This window comes from Nycticebus coucang, chromosome 15 (genome assembly GCF_027406575.1).
Source record: "Nycticebus coucang isolate mNycCou1 chromosome 15, mNycCou1.pri, whole genome shotgun sequence".
NCBI lineage: Eukaryota > Metazoa > Chordata > Mammalia > Primates > Lorisidae > Nycticebus > Nycticebus coucang.
Window position 1 is genome coordinate 19004559 of NC_069794.1, and position 25780 is coordinate 19030338.

The 25780-nt window shown below is 40.8% G+C and overlaps 1 protein-coding gene across 1 annotated transcript in view; it reads right to left on the bottom strand.

Moving 5' to 3' along the window:
* Positions 1–18307, bottom strand: part of GPC6 (glypican 6) — a 1175593-nt gene extending 1157286 nt beyond the window's left edge. The window contains exon 1 of the mRNA XM_053563821.1: positions 17495–18307. Coding sequence (XP_053419796.1) covers positions 17495–17654 — 160 coding nt within the window. The 5' untranslated portion in view covers positions 17655–18307. The remainder of the gene's footprint in view (positions 1–17494) is intronic.
* Between the last annotated feature and the right edge of the window lie 7473 nt (positions 18308–25780).

Here is a 25780-nt window from a genome sequence, read left to right on the forward strand (position 1 = left end):
GCCAAACCTTTACTGTCATCTTTGATTATCAAAATGTTTGTCTTATTACACAAGCAAAATCACTTTAAAAGAGTAGCCATCATGGTATCAGTGAATTTTTTAAATACATAGCACCTTATTCTTATTTTTGCTAACGGAATCTTTATATATGAAGTGGTGAATTATCACCATTTAAAACTACACCTTTTGCTGGGATAATCATGGTGGTTATTTATAACCAACAAAATGTGCGCTCCATACAATAAACTCTGTCCTTTCACAAATTGATTTCCACTAGCTTAAGCTAATATAGCTAATCTGCTGCACCTTCTTTCAAAGAAAATATAAAGGTATCACCATGTGATAAGGGTGGTTATTTTCCAAATATTTCTCTAGAAATTTTTATCAGAAATATGGAAACTATATTAAGTTTAGGTTAAACATGTCCCTGGGTCATCATATACAATCTTCTAAGGTCAAATGCATGTTCTATTTACTTGAACAAAGATGAATTGATGGTGCTTTGCAAACCCAGAGCTGCCCATTTCTTAGGGCATGATCTATTCAACAGAAGAATTTAACTCCATATTTACTATATAATTAAGGTTCATCCACTTATATGAAAGAATAATTACTACCATATAAGAAATAAATTACTCTAGTGGAAGACAAGAAGGCACTTTAGAATCCTGGATTTAGGGCCCTCACTGCCTCTTACCTCCCGCCCCACGGGTCAGTCACCTGTATCGATTCTCCAGGCTCCCAGCACCTTTATCACCCCTCTCCCAAAACCATACTGAAATTAATCATCTCCATGTCATCTTCAACCCCCTGTATGTACCTCTGAAGGGCAAGAAATCCATGGGTGCTGTTCTTTGAACCAAGTGGTTAAAAATAAATTTTTACTGACCTATACCGATGTAAGTGAGAGAGCTTAAGAAGGTAACAGCTTAAAATGGAATTCACAAAATTACAAGTGGTTCTGATGTGTATTCCAGAGGCACAATTTATTATTCAAAGCCTCCATCGTAAATAAACCATTCAAAGCCAGTGCAACTTGATTGCTTTATCCCTAGGCCTGACTTTTAAAACCAACTTTCCTCTCTATCAATTCTTTATCTCCCAGGAAATGTCATTGCCATTTAAAAGTACTCTTTACATTTGACTTCTCTAATCTTTTAAGGTATTTGAAAATTGCTGTCAGTGATAGCCGAAATATGCCATGTTTTGATATACATGTACCTATATATAGCCGTGCTTCATTAGGGGAAACGTTATGCTTTACATTCTAATGAAAGCAACAAAATGTGCGCTCCATTCAATAAACTCTGTCCTTTCACAAATTGATTTCCACTGGCTTAAGCTAATATAGCTAATCTGCTGCACCTTCTTTCAAAGAAAATATAAAGGTATCTTTATATTATAACACCATTTTATTTTAATCTTACTGAAAGTTGTCTTACTGACCTTAAAAAAAAAAAACAAGAAAAACAAACAAAAACAATATTTTTATATTTCCAATCAAAGAGTAGTTATTTATTGATTATCTACTATACTCAAGCACTGGGCTCCAGGGAATACAAATTTGTGTTAAAGGGATAAACCCAGAACAAAAAAATGTGAAATGGATTTTGGGAGAATTTGAAGGGGAATTTTAGCTGGGCTGGATTTTACTTGGTGGAGAAAGGTAAAGGGGTCAACATCATCATGAGCGGGTGCAAATAAAATTGAGGTCGGGAAGAAAAGTAAATTCAGTGAATAACTTTTTCTCAGATGGAAATTTCTAGAAGTCGAGTACTTAGAAGTCAGTTAGAAAGGTAATTTGAGTTCTTGAATGTTAATTCAAGATGTTTGGAATTCATTCTCAAGCTACTAGAGAACAAAGTGAACTGTTAGTAGCCAAAGGCTTCCACTTTAAGACAGGGGCTCTAAAAGTGTGGTCCAGGAACCACCAGGGCTGGCATCACCTGGGAACTTGTTAGAAGCAGAATTCAGGCTCCATCTACTGAGAAGCTCTCAAGGTGGGTACCATCAGCCCAGGTTTGAATGAGGCTTTTGCATGATACACTCAAGGTTGAGAACTGTGGGTTTAAACAAATTAAAATGATCAAAGCAAGGTATCAGAGCATTTTGTGGTTAGTAAGCAATAAAGAAACCTATGAAATGGCATGGAGAAGTTTCAGTGCCATTTCTAAGAAAAGACCAAAAAAAAAAAAAGAGAGAGGGAGAAAAAAAGCAAATGATTTTAGAAGATTTGCTGTTTGACATTTAACAGCATTTCAAGATCACCTTTTAAAGTTCTATTAGAGCTTCTCTCTTAGAAGCTCATCATAAAAGGAAATTAAAATGACTAAATCCAGAACGGGGATTACAGCCTACTAGTTTTTCTCTTTCCTTCTGATAAGAAATAGTACGATTTCTCATCACCATACCTGGAATTGGGAAAAGGAGAACTAACATTTATTTTGAGACCTCTCTCTGCACAGATAAGGAAATTAGAATTTAAAGAGGTATGAAAACTTAAATAATCAGCCACGACACCCAAAGATTTCCATATAAATATAGAATTCATATTATCCCAAGCTTATTTGGGGGATATTTCAGAAGTTTTTATACTGGTTATAATACGTTGCAAATACTGAACGGATTCCATTCTTTTTGGCCCTGAAATAATTCTTTCCCTCCAGGCATACAGCTCTGAGGCATGAGGGCCTACAACCTCTTTGGAAGGCAAAAGTCTCTAAATCAGGCTGAACAGCTTGAGGTCCAGCCAGAAAGAGAAAAAGGCAACAAATCTGTCCCTGTCCAGGGAGTCAAAGGGAGATGGAAGGAAGGTGATGGTCTGCCAAGTCCTCCAGTTGCTTCTCTCTGAGCTTTGCCTCGATGTTAGGAAGCCAAAGAGAAGCAGGATTTCTGGCACAAATTCTGATGAAGACTGTGAAGAGATTGCCAGGTGACCAACCGTAGAGTAACATATGGGACACAAAGTACTCAGAGAGCTGTCCCCTGTCCTCGGGGGTGGCACAAGCCTGGCCTGGCAATCAATAGAGCCCTCCTAGGAAGACTAAGAAAATAGCTGAACTGCAAAGCAGAGGCTGGCCTTGATCCCACCACACCAGGTGATCAAGGTTGAACATGGGCTAGAAGCCAGTTGAGTAACAAGCCAGTGTCTCAGGAGGCTTTCAGAGCCAGAAAGGCCAGTGTGAGGGTGAATTCATCTGGAAAGAAGGCTAGCTCGTCTTCCCAAGTAAACGAGACCAGATCGCAAGAAGGCTAGCCAGCTGGTCTTCCCAAGTAAACCCAGATGTGCAGGCCAACAGGGCCCTAGGAATGGGAGAGCTCAAGATCTTCATTCAGGGAGGAATCACTCTCACGTAAGAAATTTGTTTTCTCATGTATTATGTTAGCTGACAAACAAATGTATATAGCCTTTATTATACGTCAGGCACTATTCTAAGAGCTTTATAAATGTCAATTCATCTAATACAATCACAGCGATGAGAGGCAGGGACTGCTGCCAACCCTGTTTACAGATGGGAACACAGGGGCAGAGAGAGGTTCAGAAAGGGCGAAGGCTGCAGAACTGACGGAAGTCACAGAAAGTCTCTACTTAACCAATACACGACAGCAAGTGTCCCAGCCAGTGGGACCCAGCAAGGCTACAGTAATCAGACTCCGTTTTCAACTACATCAGACTAAAATGCCTTTTCTTGTTACCCACCAGGAAAACCAGCTGGGTGATGTGAGTGAAGGACAGAAGGAGAAGAAGGGAAGTTCCGAGAAGAGGAGGGACGCGAAACCGCTTGCCTTTTCACATCAGAGTTGCAAAATGTGTATATTTCCAACTCGGGGGACAAAAATGGTGGCAGTTCACAACTTCCGAAAGGTCCTTCCAAAAAGCTTGTAAAACAAGCGATTTCCTGGAGTGAGGAGAGATGACTCATCCATGTGGCTGGTCTTCTCTTACCTAGCTAGTTACTGCTGCAAAGTAGAAATATGAACATTGCCTAGACCTACGTGAAATCAAAAGACATACTATTTCTCCAATTTTTAAAACGGAAAAACCTCCAATTACACAAGTGCTCTTCAGTTATATTTAACTCCCCCCGCCCCCCCCCCCCCCGAAAGTCCACAAGACTGAAATACCAATCTCTTTCAGCAGACCAAACCTTAAAGTAAAAGCCTTCAAGTTCACCATAGCTGCCTATTTGGGAAATGTTTCACAGCCATGACTAACAGAGGACAAAACACTCAGAAATGACAGAAAAGGCAAACTGGCTATAATCCTAAAAGTTAAATGTCTTGTTTTTAGATATACGCTGCGATTTTTAGGATTAAAGCAAATCGATTTAAGGTATAAAGAGTTTTAGCAGCTTCACAAGGATCCATTATTTTTCCCCTGATGTGGTATTACCAAATGTGGCCGCTGTTAATGGTGAAAATACATCCTCGGTCATCTCAGCTCCTGATGGGCAAGAATATAGGACAGACAGCCCAGTGAGGTGGCAGATTTATGGCACTGATAATACTTTCTCTTTATCCGAGATGTGTTTCAGTTTTTCAAATCTCACATGCCAGTGAATAGGTCCTAGGCTATGGTGTCAGTACAATGTCTGTAAAAAATGATTCTTTCAGGGAGGGGAAAAAAAGAACAGTGCTTTCAATGTTCAGTATCCTTTACATCTGCTGCTCAGCTGGAAACACTGTTAAAAGGCCATTAGAACCTTAAGGTAACAGACCTCGAAGGCTCTGAAAGCCATGGAGCAATTTGCTGTTTGTGTTAGGAGTATCAGCTCCAGCCACTTCCTTTTCATGGGCTGAAAACAGCTTCTGTCATGAGCCGTGAAAATCAATTCCACAGTAACCAGGCTGAAATGTGGTTTAGGGTGGCACACCTACAGGCTGGCGCTGTGCTGCAGAGCCTCCTTCTGGGCGTCCACCGCACCTTCTAGAAGACCAGACAGCAGCTCCCCAGCACTGCCTGGGAGGGGAGGCAAGAGCAGCTCAGTTCTTCCAGAAACCTTCCCACCTATCTCTTAGGACACTGGTTCTCTCTAACGCTTAATTAAGTTAAAATCGAAATTGTCACCCTGAATGTAGATGGAAATGCCGAACTGGGAAAAGTCTGCTCTTGCTTATTTGTATTCTGTCTTTCCATTTTCCTGATTATATTATAGTCATTTTGAAAGAGACTCATGTTTTGCACATAATACTGTTCCAAGGCCTTTTAAAATATTCAACACTTTTTAATTTTTTTATCAAACGTCATACTTTTGAAAATAATTTCAAAGACATACCAACAGTTTTGTTAAGAGTTGTACTTTTTAAACTAATGGTTAGAAAGATTAAAATTCATTTCAAAATAGTTATGAGAAATTGTTATTTTAGTTATAAGATACAACCTTGATTGCCACATAGAATCGAGATCATTCTAATCTATGTTTTTATATACATATATAGTTAACACTTCATTAAATGGAAAAGCTTTGTGTAATCTGCTAAGCATGTTCTGAGTAAGAATAAACCACCACCCTTAAATCACAACCATCAGCTACCTTTATACATGTCTTCTTATTAAATTATCATAACATCACTAGCCCACACTAAGAAACTGACTCAAACTTAATCTGTCAAATTTTTTGCGAACTATAAAATGGAAGAAATATAACTTCATGTTTTTGCTGTGAATATTTGTTTTAACTAGAATAAGGGTGATTACCTAATTTTTTTACTAAAACAGAAAAATGCGGGTTTGTACAATTTTTATGTCTACTGTATAAAATACATGATGAAAACTAATTGAGTCTAAGAAATTTTCAAGTTATTTTTTCAAATAGGGAGATGGTACAAGAAAAGATTATTCATAATAGATTTGTCATTGATGACACATGATTTGCCATTTGCAAGATGTTTGTATTCAACTGAAACGGACCTTTTATGAGAGCCATGTGGCAAAATAAGTGAAATAAATATATTCTTACTGCAGTCAAACAAAAAGCTTGGCCTAAGCTTTTAACATAATCATTGACCTGATGCCTAATACCCAAAGCCTGTGAAAAAACATTGCATAAGATACTACATAATCAAAAGAGTAGTAAAAGTATAATAAAAGTGTTTCACACATTAACACTTGATAATGTAAAAGTAACAGTAAACTAAGTTTCCCAAGTCCAAGGCAAATATACAGCTTGAGGAGAAGCTATAATTGATTACCACATAGGAATGTTCAGGAATCCTACATTTCTACATTGTTAGTACTATAGAATCACAAATTTCAGTTATGTAAACACAGCTCCTAAATTCTTTAAAAATATTTGGTATGCAAACAGAAAACAGGAGTCCCAGACAATAACTTGGTTTGTGTATTGGTGATTTTTACTATAGCTGATAGGTTTCAACTAAAAACGTTTTCAAAACTGGTTTCTGAAATCAGCTCACTGCTGTCAACAGCTTTTTAAAGGAATATGAATTTTACTTTTTTTTTTTTTTTTGTAGAGACAGAGTCTCACTGTACCGCCCTTGGGTAGAGTGCCGTGGCGTCACACGGCTCACAGCAACCTCTTAACGCCTGGGCTTACGCGATTCTCTTGCCTCAGCCTCCCGAGCAGCTGGGACTACAGGCGCCCGCCACAACGCCCGGCTATTTTTTGGTTGCAGTTTGGCCGGGGCTGGGCTTGAACTCACCACCCTCGGCATATGGGGCTGGCGCCCTACTCACTGAGCCACAGGCGCCGCCCTAAAGGAATATGAATTTTATAAGAGAATTGCAAAAGATACTAGAATGGTTTTTTTATAGGTTAGTTTGCAACAGTTGTTTCTTTTGCATTAAAAAAAGGAAAATTCTGTTAAGCCTTTAGCTATAAAAAAGAAAATAAATAATCAGAGATGTTAAATTTTATAGTTTTCTAAATTTTAAAAACTCCCAATCATTGAGATTTGGGGAAAAATAAAACAGGAGAAGCAAACAGCTAAAAGGCAATTTTTGTTTTCAGGACAGAGTTAAAGACTGTCATTTCAAAATACCTACATTGTGTGTAGAGTGGCTTTTTTCAAGTTCACTTTACAAGTGCTATTGACTCTGAGCTATTCTCACCTATTATGAAAATAACAAGCTAAAGTTATTCATCTTTTTTTTTAAGAAGACCTCAAGGTGTTTTCTTTGCAAAGAAAATAGTTGCCTCAACTTCACTGCAATCTTAAGAGGAAATATCTACAGCTCCTGGAAATTCAGCCTAGGAGCACTGGCTGGCCCCTGTTCATCTTAGCAGTCCCAGGAGCACAAAGAGGAAACCAATTCCTCGAGAAACCTGAGAACCATAATAAGGAGCATACATGCAACCAGGAAACCCCACAGAATGCAGAGCTATGGATGCCCAGAGTGTGCTAAGCTCTATTTTAATTAAACGTGTACAAAATGAAGAGTGACCAGGTCTAAATGTAGCCAGGAAACAATGGCTAGATCTGCACCTGCAAGGCGAGTGCAGGAAAAACAGCTCAAGGAGGAGCTGGCAGGGTAAAAATATTCTTGACCAGAAATCTTCTCAAAAGGACGAAAGTAATAGACTCACAGGTGCCCACAGAAACCATACTGTGTTAGCAAATAAAACTAGGGATGTGACAATGAAAGAAACCTTAAACGCTGCTGTCCATGTTCTCTTTAAAGAAATATGGAGGTCCCATGGCTGACCCCTCCTGTTCCTGCCAGAGATGGTGTGGACACCCTGGTCCAGCCTTGCTATTTAGGAAATCTGGGGAGATCAGCGGTGCATTTTGGAGCACACACTTTCTACATGGAGAAAAGGTAAAAAACAACAAAAAAACAGCATTCAGGATCTGACAGTTCACCTTGACAGAAACTTGTATTTAAAACTACACTGAACGATGGTATCCATGGTGTGGCACCCTCAAAACTCAAAGTGTGGATCCTGGACCAACAACATTAGCATCACCTGGAACTTGATAGAAATGAAAATTACAGGCCCCAGCCTGGAACAACTGAATCAGAAACGCTGGGGTAGATCCCCCGCCAACTGCAGTCAGCACGCCCCCCAGTGATTCTGGTGCATGGTGAAGTTCATGAAGCACTCACTGCTCTGGATTTTTGTTCTTAACCCTGGACACACATCAGAATTACTTCAGCAAATTATGAAACAATGGGGAAAAAGGGAGAGGAGGAGGAAAAAAGAACGATGCCCTTTTTCCAGTCAATTAAATCTAAGTACTAGAGCTCAAGTTTAGGTAATTTTTTTTTTTTAATATCCCCAAGTATAACCTGAGATCACCCTGGCTCTTTCCAACTCAAAAGAGCTAATTGCTAAATTTTCAGGAATTTTGTGAACTGATTGTTTAACCGTTAGTAAATTGAGGTAGATCATGGTAGGAATGGGCAAATGATACAAATGGTGGCTCCTCCCCCACCCCTCCCCAGCCGTTGTTAAACATATATCAGTTAGACACTGTCCAGGGTCAGTGACAATGCCAAATACATAATTAATTCAGACAGTCTGGGTGGTTTCTCTCCATTTCTCCATTCCTGCTCAATTCCTTGGGATTCTTATTAAGATTATAAAGACTAAGCAAGCAATTCACTGCCCAGCTCCTGTCTCTGGGTGTAACTAGGGGGTCCAACTCGGGACCAGGTCCCTTCTCCTTTCCTTCCCTTCCAGGGCACAGGAAGCAATTCTGGAATAAGAAGTGTGGGCACATCTGCTGGGGGACTGGTAGAGTGGTCGGCCGCACGAATGAAGACACTGGTGGGAAGGAACAGTCCCTTCCGTGTGTCGTCTGGATATTGTTTAGCAGGCCCTGCCTCCTGGTACTTCCTGAAGTCATCTCATGTCCATTTGGTGGAATGACCGGCACCCTGACGCTACTGTAAACTCACTGCGTTCTCACTTCTAGGACTGCCCTGTGTCGGGACTTCTAGTTATGGGAAATAGTATCTTTCCCTGATTGCATAACCCAGTTGAGCCAGGATGTTCTGTGACCTGCAGGCCAAAAGAGTCTTAACTGACACAGGCAGTTCCAGGGAAGAGTTCAACATTCATCCTCTTTAATAAACTCTCCTATTGGAACTTCTGTGTCAAAGAGTGAAGTTTTTACGTTTTTTTATTTTTCTTTTTAATTTTGCCTCTTTGGTCTCTGATGGCTTTATTCACCCCTTTTTCACTCTTCTTCTCCCTCTGGGCATTCGCTGTCTCCTGCTTACGTACATATCTGAAACTTTAGTATCTCTGGGCTGTCCTCCTTCCTCCCCTGGGCCCAGAATGATCGCCTCTCTAATCCGTCCTGCTGCAGTACTCGCCCAATCCAAACCAACACTTCCCTTCTGTGGGTTCACTGCCAAGGACCTGGGAGGATGACCTCCTTCCGGTCCATAAAGCCTAGGATTCCCAAGGCCCTCCAAAACGGCAACCCCACCCTGTCTGTTCATAATTATTTCCCACAAGTTCTTAGACCTTTTTCTGCATCTTTCTCCATACGGCCTACCCTGCCCGCATATTTAACCCCACCCTGACCATCTTCTTCTCTCACAGTCCTTTACCAAACACTGCCCATCCTTCCAGCCTCCTTTCACTTTCTTTCTCTCATTCCTGGCATTATAATCAGTAATTATATTTGGCACTTAAGCCATTGATGATAGCATATAATTAATTCTCCATTACGGTGAAAAAAAAATTTTTTTTTTTACATTGCCACAGCTCAGAGAACTGTGACTTAAGTTTTATAAGGGGCATAACTGATTACAAGTATTTTGATAATTCTACCCTCTCTGAGAGTGAACAATTCATCTGATCCTATTTGAGAAATTTCTTTTTCTCAGTCATACAAATACTCTTCACAGTGCTCCACGGTTTAACAATATTGAGTTTTGCCTCCACTAAAAAGCACGTGTGGACGGTACCAAAGGTAATGTTTCTGGGTCACTTCCCTTAATCTCCTTTGCTCCTCTCTGTCTTTCTCTCTCTCTCATGCACACACACCCCCCAGCCTCTATTCATTGTCAGTGGCATACAGTACACACTAAGTAAATATTTTGACTGATTTGTGATCTGTTAGGAGGGATCCATTTGACCTACTCTGCATTGCACCACGCTCGCCCAAACGAGCGTCTCCTCCTTTTCCTGAACCTGCTGTTGTTCTTCTGAATCCATTCTCCACAGTAACATCTCCAAACCACACCCAGTCCTGCTTAAAACGCATCTTCAATAACTCCTTACTGTTCTCAGGCCAAAGGCCAAAGTCCTTGCAAGCCAAAGGCCAAAGTCCTTGTAGTGAGTTCCCAATCCAGGGAAAAGGCATGCCCTCCAGGTGGCAGCAGCACTCAGCCAGCTTTATTTTGAAGACAGGTTGCTAGCGAGGGAAAGTCCCTCAAGAAATGAAGACTTTGCTGGGCTAACTAAGGGGCCACCACCCAAAAGGGCGGGAGGTCAGAGGAACTCCCCGGGAAGGGGGGGAGGACAATGGGAGAAAGCGAGCCTGCATCTGGCCATGTCCCCCAGCAACATGGTGGAGACCCTGAGCACGGCAATGGCTGCAGCAGGCTGCCATCTGACCGCCCAGGGCTGGTCATACACATGGCCAGCAGTTTTGCAGACAGCACAAAACAGGAGGGCTCTAAAGCACCAAAGAGGTGCATCTTCATCTGTATTTGAAATAAATGGATGAGTAAAATCTTGAGTTTAACACTGGTCAGCTTCTGAGTTTTAACTTTGGAGTCCAGACCTGCTGTGAAAAAGTGAACAACACAGGGCCAAGAAGCAGCGGCTACCTCCCATCCCTATGCAGGGCACTCACCTGGCCCCGAGGCTCTGCTTCCCTTGTTCCTCTACAGGCCTCTCCCCATTCACTGGCCATGCTCCCCACCTGCCCCCAAGGACTGGAACACTCTTGTTTTCAAGGTGTTTTCAGGAAACGCATGCGCCTTCCACCCTCCTCCTTCCTTACTAAAGGGCATTCATGCTTCATATCATATTATTCTTCCTCCAGGAAGCATTTCCAACACCCTGTGATTACACCAAGCGCATCTATAAAATGCTGACACAGTGCCAGACGCCCTCTGCATTTATCTCAGCCATAATTACCTACGAAGGGTGCCCTGGATGGAGCCTTCCCTGCCAGGGTTAAAATCCCCTGGGGCTTTATACCTAGCACCTGGCACAGCAACTTATGCATAGTAGGTACACAATAAATATTTGCCACACCAATGAAAAAAATGCCTAAAGGAAAAAAAAAAATAAATAAATAAATAAAAAAAGAAAGTTAAAAAAAAAAGGGGCAGCTCCTGTGGCTCAAGGAGTAGGGTGCTGGCCCCATATACCGGAGGTGGTGGGTTCAAACCCAGCCCTGGCAAAAAAAAAAAGAAAAAATGCCTAAAGGGACACTAGGTTATTAAAATAATAACTTGGACAATGTAAAAATATGGAATCAAATTTCTATTTTTGTTACTGCCATATTAGTTTAAAAATATTTCTCACCCAAGGTTATTAAAAACTCATATATTTTTTGTCCAGGATTATTAGAATTTAAAAATCGTTACCCAAGACTTACCACTATGAAACCCTTTTATTAACAAATATACTATCCCTGGGAGTCAATAACACTTTCAAACAGTATCATGAAAATGAAATAATACTGGAGAAATCCATGAAAATATTTAAAGTCAAATTATGCGCTAGCTAAAGAATTTAACAGAGCAGAATTTGGTCCGTAAAGGAATATATAATCACTAAGGTTTAAAAGAATATTAAATAGCTGTTTATACTGGCAAGACAACTCTAAATCACCTTCCTGGCCTTGTTGGAAGTCTTTTGAGAGAGATGAATTTAGGGGCAAGAGAAATCAGGCTTATAATAATATTTCGTTTGTGGGTTTGAATATAAGTTAAGATCCAGAGGTTAAAATCATTTTAAAAACAATGATTTCAAAAAAAAAAAAAAAAAAAAAAAACAATGATTTCACTACAGTTTTACCCTAAACTCATTTCTATGCAAATCTAGCTACTGAAGGTATGTCATTATAATTTAAAACTACTTAATAATTGTATGTATAAGTGTTCATAAATTTCATCCATAATTTTAAAAGAATAGTAGTTACTCTCTTACTTACATTGTGGTACAATCTTTATACCATAATATTTTAAAGAATATAATACTGAACTTTTTTTTTTTTTTGCAGTTTTTGGCCAGGGCTGAGTTTGAACCCGCCACCTCTGGCATATGGGGCCAGGACCCTACTCCTTGGAGCCACAGGCGCTGCCCCAATACTGAACATTTTAAATCAACTGTAACAGTGGCCTAGATTTCTACTCATGAACTATTCAGATGCAGTGCTACAGTTAAAAGTATGTTTTATGTAAAAAAGTATATCAGTCAACTCAAATGAACTCTTGTTCTCAATGACGACTTATTATCCTCTAATTAAATCAGCTAAGATAACTCTGTTTGCAAGGATCACTCTAAAATTAATTCTCAAAACAAGAGTTTAAAAAGTGGCACTTCTAATAGCTCAAATTTTAGATTGCTTTGATAACTGGAATTAGTGTGATTTTTTTTTTAGAAATCTGGTGGCTTGCCAAATCATTAAAAAAAAAAATTAAAATGAGGTTAACTCATTTATACTTTACACTGTCCTGTTCTTAAAAAAAAAAATTGTTTAAAGAAATCAGCTAACTGGGCGGCGCCTGTGGCTCAAAGGGGTAGGGCACCGGCCCCATGTGCCGGAGGTGGCGGGTTCAAACCCAGCCCTGGCCAGAAACTGCAAAAAAAAAAAAAAAAAAAAGAAATCAGCTAACCAAAAAGAGGGCAAAGAAATCAGAAGTCTTTGAAGTAGGCAGGTAAACAAAAATTAACCAATTTATCACAAACTAGGATATTTAATATGGCTGTACATGAATAGGAGTTACCAACCATTGATTTTTCCATTGATGTTAATGTGATATCTACATGCACACTGAAAAAGAGATTTATATTAATGGAAAATGTGTTAGATAAGATGATTTGCTGGAAAAATAGAGAAGACGACAGGTTTCAAAAAAAGAAAGGCCTGTGGGACGAAGGTCAGGGAAAACGAAGTGTTATATAATTTGAAACCTGAAGCCAATACAAGACATCAGGGGAATATAAAGAATTTCCTTTGTCTACTATGGATTTTTTTTTTTTTTTTGAGACAGAGTCTCACTATGTCACCCTCTGTAGAGTACGGTAACATCACAGCTCACAGCAACCTCAAACTTGAGCTTAAGCGATCTTCTTGCCTCAGCCTCCCAAGTAGCTGGGACTATAGGCCCTGCCACAATGTCCGGCTATTTTTTTGTTGTAGTTGTCATTGTTGTTTTAGCTGGCCCCGGTCAGGTTCGAACTCACCAGCCCTGGTGTATGTGGCCGGCACCCTAACTACTGAGCTACAGGCACCAAGCCCTATCTACTATAAATTTTAAGATAAATAAGACAAAGTGATATCAAAGACATGAGAAAGAGTTTAATGCTTTCTTCATGTCCAGCTGTCACCCTACTCTCAAAATACCTGAGACAGATAATGAAAGAAACCAACCCGTATGTTTTAGTTTCTGTTTTGTAGTAGAACCGCATCTTTGCAATAAAGCCATCAGGAAAATGCATAAATACATGGACAGTCTAGTAGTGATAACTTGGCCAACTTCTGAGACTATGACATCCAAATTCAAAGTGATTTTGAGGAATTGTAGATGCTGCCAGAAAATAGGAAAGTACTCTGTTTTTGTATTTCATGAGCAACTGTGAGGAATAATACACGTATGCATAAGGTGATTAATAAATCCAGGCTATAAGCATATGAGATGGAAAAAGAATAGATTTTGCATACATTCATTCAAAAAATGCTGCATGTTTAAAATTATAAGGCAGTAGACCAGGTTAGGGCTATGGACTCTGGAATCAGAACTTGGGTTTCAATTTCAGCTTTATCCCATACTGGTTGGGTCACCTTTGGACAAGTCAATTAAAGTCTCTGTTGTTCTGTTTTGCCTTCTATAAAATGGGATAATGTTAGCAGCTACTAAATTATTAGAAGATTCGGTAAGGTAATATTTTAAAGGTAATGTTATTAAAATAGGTTATGGGCACATTCTAATTTCTATATAGAAGAGTGTTGAGTTACATTAGATAAGTAATGAATACATGATCATGTCAGCCAGTAAGTCACCGTTATCTACAAAGTGTTATAATTAATGACCCCAGCATGGCTCAACCATTAACAGTGGTGGAGTAAACCTGAAACAACATTCTCTGAATTTCCCAGACTTTTAAACAGGTGCTATTTTCAGCTGTGGAGTTTCTTCCGGAGTTTAGAGCAACCAAGATAAAGATTGGAGAACGACGGTAATATTAGCACAAGAAAAGACTAGAATATTTCATACTGACTTTTAATCAGAATAATTGTCCTAACAAAGAAGGCAATGACCCACTGCTCAGTATTTTCCAGGAAGATAGAACAAAAGAAAAATAAGTAAGCACATTGTGAAAGACGGCTTTTGTCTAGATATCTGGAAACAGTTCTATTCCACAAGAAGTGCTAAATATTAGAATGGATTGCTGAGAAGGGCTCAGGAACCCACACCTTTGGAAGTTTTTCAAACAAGGATAGATGGAGTCTATCTGATCTGCTTGCAATGTTTTAAAATCAGAGCTGTGTGAAGATTAATGGTATAAACTGGCCCTTGAAGGCCTCCTCCTCCCCAAACACTCTGAGAGTGTAACTTTATATATGACCCATCACAGCCCCTTGTCTGTTGAGTTTCAAGAATTCTCCTCGCTCCTTGAATATAAAGGGGCAACACTATTTTACAATTGTGAGGCTGAGTAAAACTTTAATAATGACATGATGAGACATGTCAGTATTACTTCTGTTAGTGTACTAAGCAAACCACCTGCAAATATTTTTCAATTAGAAACAGTTCTCATGAATCTGAAGTCTGAAGAGCAATTCTTTTAAATTCATGTTCCTGGGCACACTAAGGACATACGCCAGTTCTCAAATAAACCATTAGGTGTCCAAACAACACAAAGGATGAGAAGGAGTTTGAAGAAAAGCTAACCGCCATAGAAACTCTTGCCTATACCAGATAATTAAATGTAAACAGCATCAAGAACCAGGCAGAAGACAAAGAATATGTTCAATTAATAACAGGATATATTTCCTAAGCAATTGATTCTAATAGTAATACGTAGCATTAAGTGACATTGACGTTGGTGGGGGGAATATATCCTTAAAAACACAATTTTCCTTTCATTCATTATTTTCCTATCAAATGTGCTTCTGACCCCATGGTGACCTGTATCTTGATTAAGTCCACTAGCATCGAAGGACCCCAGGCTTAAGGCAAAATCGACAATGTGCCTCCTTAGCCCTGGAGAGTAAGAGAGTTAAACTAAAGTGCACACATTTTAGAAATTCATAGTTAAATACCAACACTGTAAATATTAAAAGGCAGGGGTGGGGGGAGAGAGTCAAAAGACTTAAAACAAAACCCCTGTAGTTAAAACTCCACTAAAGATTGGTGGGAGTGTTCTCAACAAAGTAAACGGTAACTACAGAAGTGATTTAACACTAACAATCTTCACTTTGATAGGATACTAAGGAGATTGGCATCGTGCTAAGGATGAACTTGAGCCCCCTAGAGTCCCATGATCTACTGGAGAATACTCAAGCAACTGAAAAATCATGAACTATTTTCTTCTTTTAGCTATCTCACCTGAAATCATGTTGAGAAATATCTGTGTGTTTAAAAGTTAGGGAAAAAAAAAAGTGCACTTGAAAGGAGAAAAAGTTCCCAGAAAAAGTGATCCCTGCTACAAACCTTTTAAAAGTTGAATTCCCTGAGATTTGGGGAGGGAAAGAAAAAGCGAAGCTGATCCTTATCAATTAATTAAAAAGAATGAAATAACAGTAGACAAAGGAGAGTTAAGAAACTTAAGGAGCTGCAGCGGCAGTTGCTCTCTATTCATTGATTAACAAATTAAGGAGTTCTGGAAAGGGGGAAGAAGTGACAGGGATAGGGAGGGAGGCTTGTAATTCACCACAGGTTCCGCCTTAGACTCAGCGCAGGGAAAGTCTGGCTCGCAATCGAAAAAGGCTCCCTCCCTAGAGTGATATGTATTTGAGCCTTTTTCGTTTTGTTTTGTTTTGTTTTGCAACGCGCAAATTTGTATAAATGGGTTCATTAATTTCAGTATAAGTGAAACCCTTCACTTCTAGAGTTTGGAGATCATAATAAAAGAGCAATTCCATAATGTATGGGAACTGTGATGTGACAAGATATCTGCAAAATGCTTTTCATCCATCGACCAGTTATCTAGCTAAAAGCAGAGAGAGGGTGATGGAAATTCAGTGTTTTGACTGATCTGAAGTCGCTAAGGACTTCGGCCGCCGGGTTTGAGCAGCCCGCGCCCTCGCAGCATCTCCTGGCCTCCCTCGGCCTCTCACAGCTCTGTTCTCTCACAGCCAAAGGATTATCTCTCCCCGACACGTTTCATTCACAGAGCCCCAGAGAAGCTCCGATCGGTTGGAGCTAAGAGCCGGAAAACATACTGCCAGACCGCTGAGCAAGTTGGTGGAGATCAAGCGCTGCGCACGCCGGCGCCAAGAGGCTGAGGACTCTCGGGCTGTTAGGGGAACAACGCTAGTGCCCGGGCAATCGGGGTACACAGGGTGCCCAGATCCCGAGCCGAATCCCCAGCTGAGCCCCGGATCTGAGTTCTCTCGGCCTCCGAGAACCGGGCCGCGCTCTGGACTCGCGGAGCGCTGGGTGGCAGGGAGATCCCGAATGGAGACTGACCCACAGCAACCGGAGCAGCACAGGAGCATCGTAACTAGAAAGCCCGCCCCCAATTTGAAACAGGCAGCCCGTGAACTCCCCAGAGCAGCCCAGGAATGGCGACGACGTCCGGAGACCCGGTCCCTGTCGAGGGTCCCCCACCGCCCTCAGCTTCGCCGGCCCAAAGCACCGGCGCCCTGCCTCCGGGAAGGGCAGGGAGACTGGAGAGGGGGACTGAGCGAGCTCTCCGCGTCTCTCCACCGCCCCTGCCGGCGCGAGGGCGGGAGTGGAGAAGGCGCCACTCAGACTGTGGCGCTGGGCAAACTGCGGTCGTACTTCTTCCAAGTTTGCCGAAAACAGAGGCGTGCGGTGGGCGCCCCGCTTGGCCCCCTGAGGCCACCCTCGAGTGTCCCGGGCTTTTAGGTCCTTCTGACCTGAGCCATCAACGTAGGGGGCAGAAGGGCGCGAGAGCAGAGGGAGGAAGGGAAGGGGAAACGATGCTCCCGCGTGTGCACACAATGAGGCAGCTGAGACGCACACCTTCCCCGCCCGAGAAGCCGAAGGAGCATCCGCCGCCCGGCGCGGAAACGCGGCGTCCCGCGGAGCCAGACCAGAAAGTGAACACCAACTCAGCAACAGAGGGGAGGACCGCGGCGCCAGGCAGCTAGGGGGGCGTGCGGCAGCCCAGGGCTGCAGCCTCCCCAGCCGCGCGCCTGTGCTTACCTGCGATCTCCTGGTAGGGGATGTCCGCCAGGCTGAATCCCTTGGCACCGTAAGCCTGGCGGACCTCGCCGCAGCTCCGAGCCTTCACATCCGCCCCGGCCGGGAGGGACAGCAGCAGCCCCGAGAGGGGAAGAATCATAGCCCCGATCCAAGAAGGCATGGTGCAACATGCAAATCCAGCTCGGTGAACCCCGGTGCCCGTGCGCTCTTCACCTTGCCCCTCACGCCGAAAGCCCGCCAGAGGCAGCGGCGCGCTCCTTGCCGCTGCCCAGCGTCACCCCCTTCCGCCAGCCGAGGGGACGAGCAGCGCAGCCCTCTGGACTGAGCTCAGCAAACTTTTATAAGCCAGATGGAGGATGGCAAGCCAACCAGGGCTGGCTGGGAAAACTGCTGCCTTGCTCCGCTAGTCCTCCAGATAGAAAAAAGGTGCAATAAAAACCAGAATGAGGAGAAGGAAAAGAAATGTTTTAAAAAACCACCATGGGGGTTCAGAGCTGCAATCCGAGTTACGAGCCGCGGAATCCAGGAGCGCTGCGAGCTCGGCTCGCCGGAGTACGCTGCGAAGGTGGGAACGCGCGCCGGCGCTCCCGGGAGGGAGATGGACCGGCGCGAGCGAGTGTGTGTGCGCGCGCGTGTGTATGTCGGTGTGAGCGCGAGGTTCTCGGGGATGTGTGTGCGTGGAGGTATGTGTTGGGGGTGTACGGGATCCAGGGGAAACCTCAGCTTCGCACTGGCTGAGGGAGCCTGTGAGAGTCCTCCTGAAATAGGAAGAGAGAAATCCTGGAGACAGACGCTGGAGGCAAAAGGGAAGGAGAAAGGCGGGGGGCCGGGGGGGACGTGCTACACACTGCACAGCCGAAATTCAGAGGCAGAGTCAAAGGCAAAACCTGGCCTGGATCGCCTTCCCCTCGGTAGAAAGAAAGGGGGAAAGGAAACGCTCCTGTTTTCTCATTCACTTCACATCCTTCGTACTGATCGAAAAACTACCTTTAATGACAGAAACCATCTAGAAAGATAATGTGTTTTGAAGTCATTCATTTACGTTGTTAGACTGCATTTTTGTGGAGGTAAAGGACACGCATTTCCAGTTGTGCCTAAGGTAAGTTCGTGACCTACCGAAACACACAGCCAGGGTAGGAATAAACATGGGGAAGGGTCCCTGGATGGCAGCGCACAATCACTGGTCTGTCACTAACTCTAATTTCTGGCTGGCAGATAATTGGTGAACACATTAGAAATCAGTAGTTCTTTATTTTTTAAAGGTTTCGATCTAGACACAACATTTCCCCTCTTTTTCATTTCAGATACAGCCTTGGATGGGAAATCGCCATGCCTGGGTTTCCACCCTATATAATAATTCAGTGAGGAAAGGAGTGAACAGCGGGCAGGTGTGTGTGAAGAAAGCTCCGGGGGGAGGGGCGGGGGCTTCCTGCCCTCTCACCAAATGCTCTCACGTACTAGACTCAACATTTTCTTTCAAGTTAACATAATTCTCAAGTGGAAAATAAATTCGTTTTCTTCTTCCTATCCCCAAATCCCATGATCTGAAATGGGATAGAAGTGAAAATTCCCGTTTGCCTCATTTCCACTGACTGTCTTACCCTAATGGACGCGTTGAAGTCAGCTGGGCAGAATTATGTGTTGAAACTTAGAGCTCCTGCAACTAATAAGGTAGTTTAGTTAAAACTAAGCCAAAATAATAATAATAATACTTTTGTGGCTGCATGTATATTAAGTCGGCACATTATTCAAAAATTACGGCAGGTAATGCCCAGTTTTGTAACTTCACCTATGAAACTACACATGAGGACGTTTTCCTGAGTGACTCCTGAAATTTAAATCATTCTAATTGTCATCATCATTATCACAACAGGTTAGGTACATCTTCTTCCTCTCCTTCATAATTTCCTCCTCTCCTAAACCACAGACAGACTCAATTTTAAGATCTAACCTCATTTAACCTTCAGAAATACTTTAAAAATAAAGTTGTCTTATTTATGGGGTGATTTTTTTCTTCAAACTCCATAGGTCAAAACAAAAACTGCATAGCTAAACCTTTCTGAAAGTACAACTCACATAATCTTTTTTCTCTTAAAATTTTGGCATGATTTTTGCCATCATGATGTTTGTGCTACTTGGCAGACCTTAAATCCCTGTATTTATTTCCCTCGAAGTCTGAAATCACGATAGCAAAATATATTCTGGTATCTTGGTGGACAAAGGACGAGGTTGGTAGGACAAGGTTTGCCGTGTCATTCCTCCTGTGATATTTGACATGACCTCCTTCAAGCTTGTGTGTCTGTCACAGCCAGGTCATAGGCATTACACACCCCTGAGGAAGGGGGTAAATAGACACACCCCTTGTCCACTGCCACATGGTGGGACTTGTAATTTACTCTGACTTAGCAGTATTTATCAGATAATCCAGTTTTTAAAATTGAGGTACAGGATGAATAGGTAAAAGCATGTTATATAAGATTTTAACTTATTTGATGATTAAGTGTTTAATGAGCATTCAGTGCCAACTATATTGCACTAGGTAATTGTACACAGTCCCTACACTTATAAAATTATCTCAGGATGGGCAGCGCCTGTGGCTCAAAGGAATAGGACACCAGCCCCATATGCCAGTGCCAGCACCAAAAACTGCAAAAAAAAAAAAAAAAAAATTATCTCAGGATTTGTGGCAAGGCTAATGTATGAAAATAATATGTAATTTAAACGTAAGTACAGGGTGTCCCAAAGGTCTCCATACATAATGAAAATGAGAAATTGTAGAAAAATTACAAAATATTTACAAAGAGGTGGCCAACACAGGGAATATTTTGTAAATTTTCATAATATTTTGTAAAGAAAGATACACTTAGCTTCAATTTCCCATGTTCTTTATATATGTTGACTTTATATGGGACACCCTATATTATAATTCACTAAAATATACCTTTTAAAATTTCAGATTCTCTTCCATATTCAGGAGGGTCACACAGCTTAGGGTGGGTCTGTGAACTCTAGTCAGACCAAAGCATTGGGTAACCCATCGCTTCATGGTACTCTCAACACCTGCTTGGTCCGGCTACTGAAGCACTTTGCAGTGGCGTAAGAGACAAAGACAAGCATTCCAGCTAGCAGTGACCGCAAGAGCCCAGACAAGGTAATGGAATGAGTATGGAATGTTACAAAGGTTCACAGACGAGAAGAAGAGAGCTCATGTCAAGGGGCAGACATTTGGTTTAGCTAGAAAGGTTAGCTGAAGGGCTTGAAATCCAGCTACAGTGGTTCTGTTGTGTTTAGTAGGAAAAAGTACGTTGACAAGCATCTTGCAAGAAGCAGCAAAAGGATAGATGCAAGAGAAAGGTAAGCAGGAAACTCACACAGAGTTGTACTACCATGGAAAAGGTATCAGGTGATTGAGACATACAACAGGAGGGTGGGGAACAGAAAGAAGATGGAGGTGAATTCACAAGAAAGGAATAGCAAGAAGAATTACTAAAAACTCATTGTTAAGTTTATCTCATTAGGAAAATAAGGTTTACTGATGAAGACAATACAACCCTTGTTTGCATTGAACTTTCACGTTACAGCTGGTTTGCACAACAACCACTTTTGAGCATAACATGAAGGGAACCTTGGAAACTTTGGGTTATAGAGAGAAAAAGACCCTCTAGAGGAACAGCCATAGTGACAGGCAAGGAGAGAAGCCTCTGTCAATGACCTACCCATAGCCATGTCCTTTCTGCATCCCCTTTTCTATTTAATGGTATCGAGATGGATGTAAGACCCCTTCTGGCCAATGTGACTTCAGTAGATTTCAGAACAACATTTTTTCCCCATTATTAAAGGAGCATAAGGATCTTTTTGGCTCAGCCTCCTGCCTTCTGAGAGTTAAATGGCCATCTCATGAGGAAGACACAAAACACGGCTAACACACAGGCAATAAGAGAGCAGAAGGGGGGAATGAACCTAGATCTCTCATTTCCGGTATGAGTCTTTAATCCATCCCTGGGTCTGTTGACCTCTGAACTTCTTGTTCAATAATAAATATCCTGTAGTTTCTACCACTGTTAATTGGTTCTTCTGCTGTTTACATATGAAGGTAGTATAAATCTATACACCAAATTCAAGGATGAATAAGAGAAATTGAAAGTGAGAGGCAGGGATTTGTCACAAAGGTAAGAAGAGAACAAAAATGAGGTATCATGGAATCCAAGCTAGGAGGTTTCCAAACGTAAGCAAATCGGAGTGGACATGAAGAACAGGGAACATGGAAAAATGGTGCTCGGATGATGTTGGAAGTTTTGAAAGAAACGTTTTATTATTGTAATGTGGTAGATAACCAGACCATACAAAATTGTATGTAACATGGGTGGAAAGAATATGGAAATAGCAGAACTAACTGATTACAGTGTGGTAAATGTACATGGACAGGTTGTCGAGTAATCAGCAATGCCTTGTAGAAGAAGCTTCTACGATTTCAAGTAAGAATGAGAAGACATAGAAAAAGAGTGGATTTCAGTCCGATTTTACTCGTTTGAAATGTATGTCATACTTTTAATATAAATACAAATGGTATTTGTGTCATGTTTTATGAAGTAAAATCTTATATAAGCAAAACAAATGGCTGTTAATATATTTCTAAATAAATAACAACTTGGGGGTATAAAATGTCTTAATTTTTTTCAATTCCTTGAGTTTATAAAAAGAGAGAGAGGAACGTTACAATTACAGGATTTACTAACCTTTTGCTCAGTTGCACTAATTCATGAGATGAAGTGGGTGAATTTTCATTTTTCCTTAGTTTTTTTTTTAGATCAAAGTAGGGCAAGTAACTTCAAACAAAATCTTATGAAAACAAGAGAATGGACTTCAAGTGTCTATTCCACATCTCAGCTTGGCACAAATCAAAATCACTTTGTTAATCCACCTCTTGGAAAACAGGACCTGTAATGAAAAAGCTGTCAGAAATTCAACAACAGTAGCTCTGCCAGGTGCCTGGATAATGGGAAGGTTGCTGAGTTACCAAGAAAGAAAAGGTAAGCCTGGGTGAATGATGACCAGAAATGGTAAAATAATATTTTATCATCTTCTTAGGCTTTATACCCAACCAAATCGTAACAGTTTATTTAACTGTTATGTTATTTATTGAGCCTTAAGAGTATAGCTAGTGCTAATCTAAACCAATTAAAATTATATCTTTAAGGCAGCTAAGAACAAGCTCATTTGCTAATGATCTCTTGGGGGAAAACCAAACACCAAGAGAAAACAGATTCTTCTTGTCTGGCAAAGTCTGTGGAGCCGGACCTACTTGGCTTTAGAAGAGAGAATCATGTGATCTGCTGAATCAGAGTTTTACTTGAAAGTTATGACAGTGTTTGGCCAAAAGAATTGAAAGAGCTTTAATTATTGAATTATGTTTAGTTTTCACATATGCTAGAAACTTAGACAATGAAAGTCTTTTGTATAATTCTTACTCATCTTTACTTGAATTAATACTGTCAATTGTTAAGAAGGTACAATCAGATAATATGTTAAGGCATTACAATTATTTAAAATACTGTTTTCAATTTTTCATGTTTATTAATTATCCAGGAGTCTCCTTTGATTGTGATTTTCATGACTAGAACAACATCTTAGACATTAAATACCTTTAAATATTAAGTAACAAAATCTTTACTTTCAAAAATCAGTATTAAGACTACTTCATGCCTTGGGACGATCTTGCCAAATGTAATACTGGCTGTGTGTCATAACATCATTAGAAAGGTTCATTGTATATCAGGAAGAGTTTCATTTGGACTTGATGGCTTGGAATATTACTAGATGCTTCCACAATGTCATTTGTAAAGCTCACTTGTTTTTGTGATGTTTCCAACTCAGATACACAAAGATAAAAGAGTGGCACAAATGAAAATCCTATTACGAATGATTAAACTCACATTTTTGTAGTTCACAAAAGATCATTTGTCCCGTCCTTACCTGTTGTAAATTCGGATATTAATGTTAGGAGAGATGATTCTGTAGCTGAATGATAAATGTGATGTACCCGCATTACTGGAAACACACATCCTGGCAGCTGTTGCTCTGAGTCTGTCGCTTCAGCGTGGTTTTCAGATCATCTGGGACCATAAACAATGACACCCTTTCAGGCAAGGGGACTACAACACAAGCTTATTCCGTGGGGATGGTTCTTCACGTGTAGCTAACTCATCAATGGAGCACATTTATTCTTTATTAAAATGGTTTCTCAGATTTTAAAAACCCTGGGCTAATTACCTGTCATTAACTATTTCAACATTAAATAAGCCACGTGATAGACAGATTTGGAAGAAAAACTGATGACGGACCCACAGAATGTATCCGTTGTTATCTATTTTACTACATGCAGAACTCTGCCCTTTAACTCTTTTCTGTGGAAAACTGAAGATCTTAGAAGATCCCTGAAAGGATAAATAAACAACTTCCTGATTAAGCTTTTTTTTTAACCTAATACAACCTATGATAAGAGGATGAAAATAAAAATAACACTTAGATAAATAAAATATAAAATTTGATTAGAATCAGAACAAACCTGAAAAAATGTTGACACTAATGTGATTAAACCTTGCTATCAGGCTGGGGAAAGTGGTTCCCACCTGTAATCCTACCATCCTGGGAGGCCCAGATGAGATGGTTTCTTGAGGCCAGCAGTGGCAGACCAGTCTAAGCAAGAGTGAGACCCTGTCTCAATAAAGAATAGAAAAATGAGCCAGGGCTGGCAGGCATTTGTAGTCCCAGCTACTCAGCAAACACAATCAAAATCACCTAGTCAACCTGTAAACTGAGGCAGGAAGATCGCTGGAGCAAACGAGTTTGAGGTTGCAGTGAGCTATGATGATGTCACTGCACTCTACAAAGAAAAATCCAAAGTCTTCATGGAACCAGATCAATAATATCATCCAGTGACATCTCAATAACCAGGTTAATTACAAAAAGTAACTGATTTTTTAAAAATGAATCATCTCTTAGGCCAGTTACAAGGAGAATATTTTTAATAATAAAATATTATTAACTATAGCTTCTCAAACTCTAACCTTTCACCCTCATGATGGTAGTGAATATACATGAACATCAGAAGTACACAGACACTTACTTTCTTGATTTCCTCATCACTATGAATATGTACAAAAACTAAGCAATACAATGTGCTTTCCACTAGGTCAGGAATATAGCTCAGCAATATGGCCAGACAAATCCTCTAGTATATTTTGTATCAATGCCAATATTTTCCATTAAGATTTATATGCAGAAGTAAATTTATTTATTTATTATTTTATTTTATTTTATTTTTGGCAGTTTTTGGCCGGGGCCACAGTTTGAACCCACCACCTGCAGTATATGGGGCCAGCACCTGACTCCTTGAGCCACAGGTGCCGCCCAGCAGATTTATTTTTTTAAGTCTAGGTTCCTTAAAATGTTCACAAATGGACTTCCATCTTCACAAATCAAGAAAAGTTTTTTAACCAGTGTATGACTACATGAAGCCCAACTATGACACATTTTAAAACACTGGTGAAAGCTGAGGAAAAAAGCAATAAACCCTTAGCTTTGCAGCCTGCATTAACGCATACCAACTTTACATCTATGGTGAAGAAAATAGCACTGAAAATTGAAAACTTCATTCCACTGAATTTAAATGAAACATTTATGGGCAACGTCCTACATTCTTTATCAGCTACAAAATAATTAGACTGTATTTATCTTCAAAGAAAACATCATGGTTTTTTACTTGAAGAATATGGTCTTGTTTGTCTTCATAGACTGAACTAACTTCCAAGCAATCATTTCTAACACTTGCTTCTATATTAACTTTGCACATTTTATTACATTTCAGGGAGAAATAATTAAATGCTGGTGAGAGAGTAAATCCGGTGTAATTTCTAAGTTACGTGGAGGGAAAAAAAAAGTCTGAGTTTATAAGCTGGAAGTTCCATCTACTAATGATCTGTTTCTAGGGAGGTGTCTGAAGCAAGCAGAGAAACAAACAGCAATGTGCCTCTGGTTTCCTCCTGATGTTCATTTGCCTTCATAGCCAATCGATGCTGAGGACATTGCTAAGCAATGTGGTGCTGTTTGTTTTTAATTGGTAAACTATCTTCCAAAAATAACATCTTTGGGCTTCACAACACCCTAGTCATAGAGTCATTAGGGAATGAATGTCTTTACTGTACAGGAGGACCTCTCTGAATAATGAATAGGGCTCTATTTTTCCTGGGAAACAAACATGCACAGGCACGTTCGTGGTAATGAACA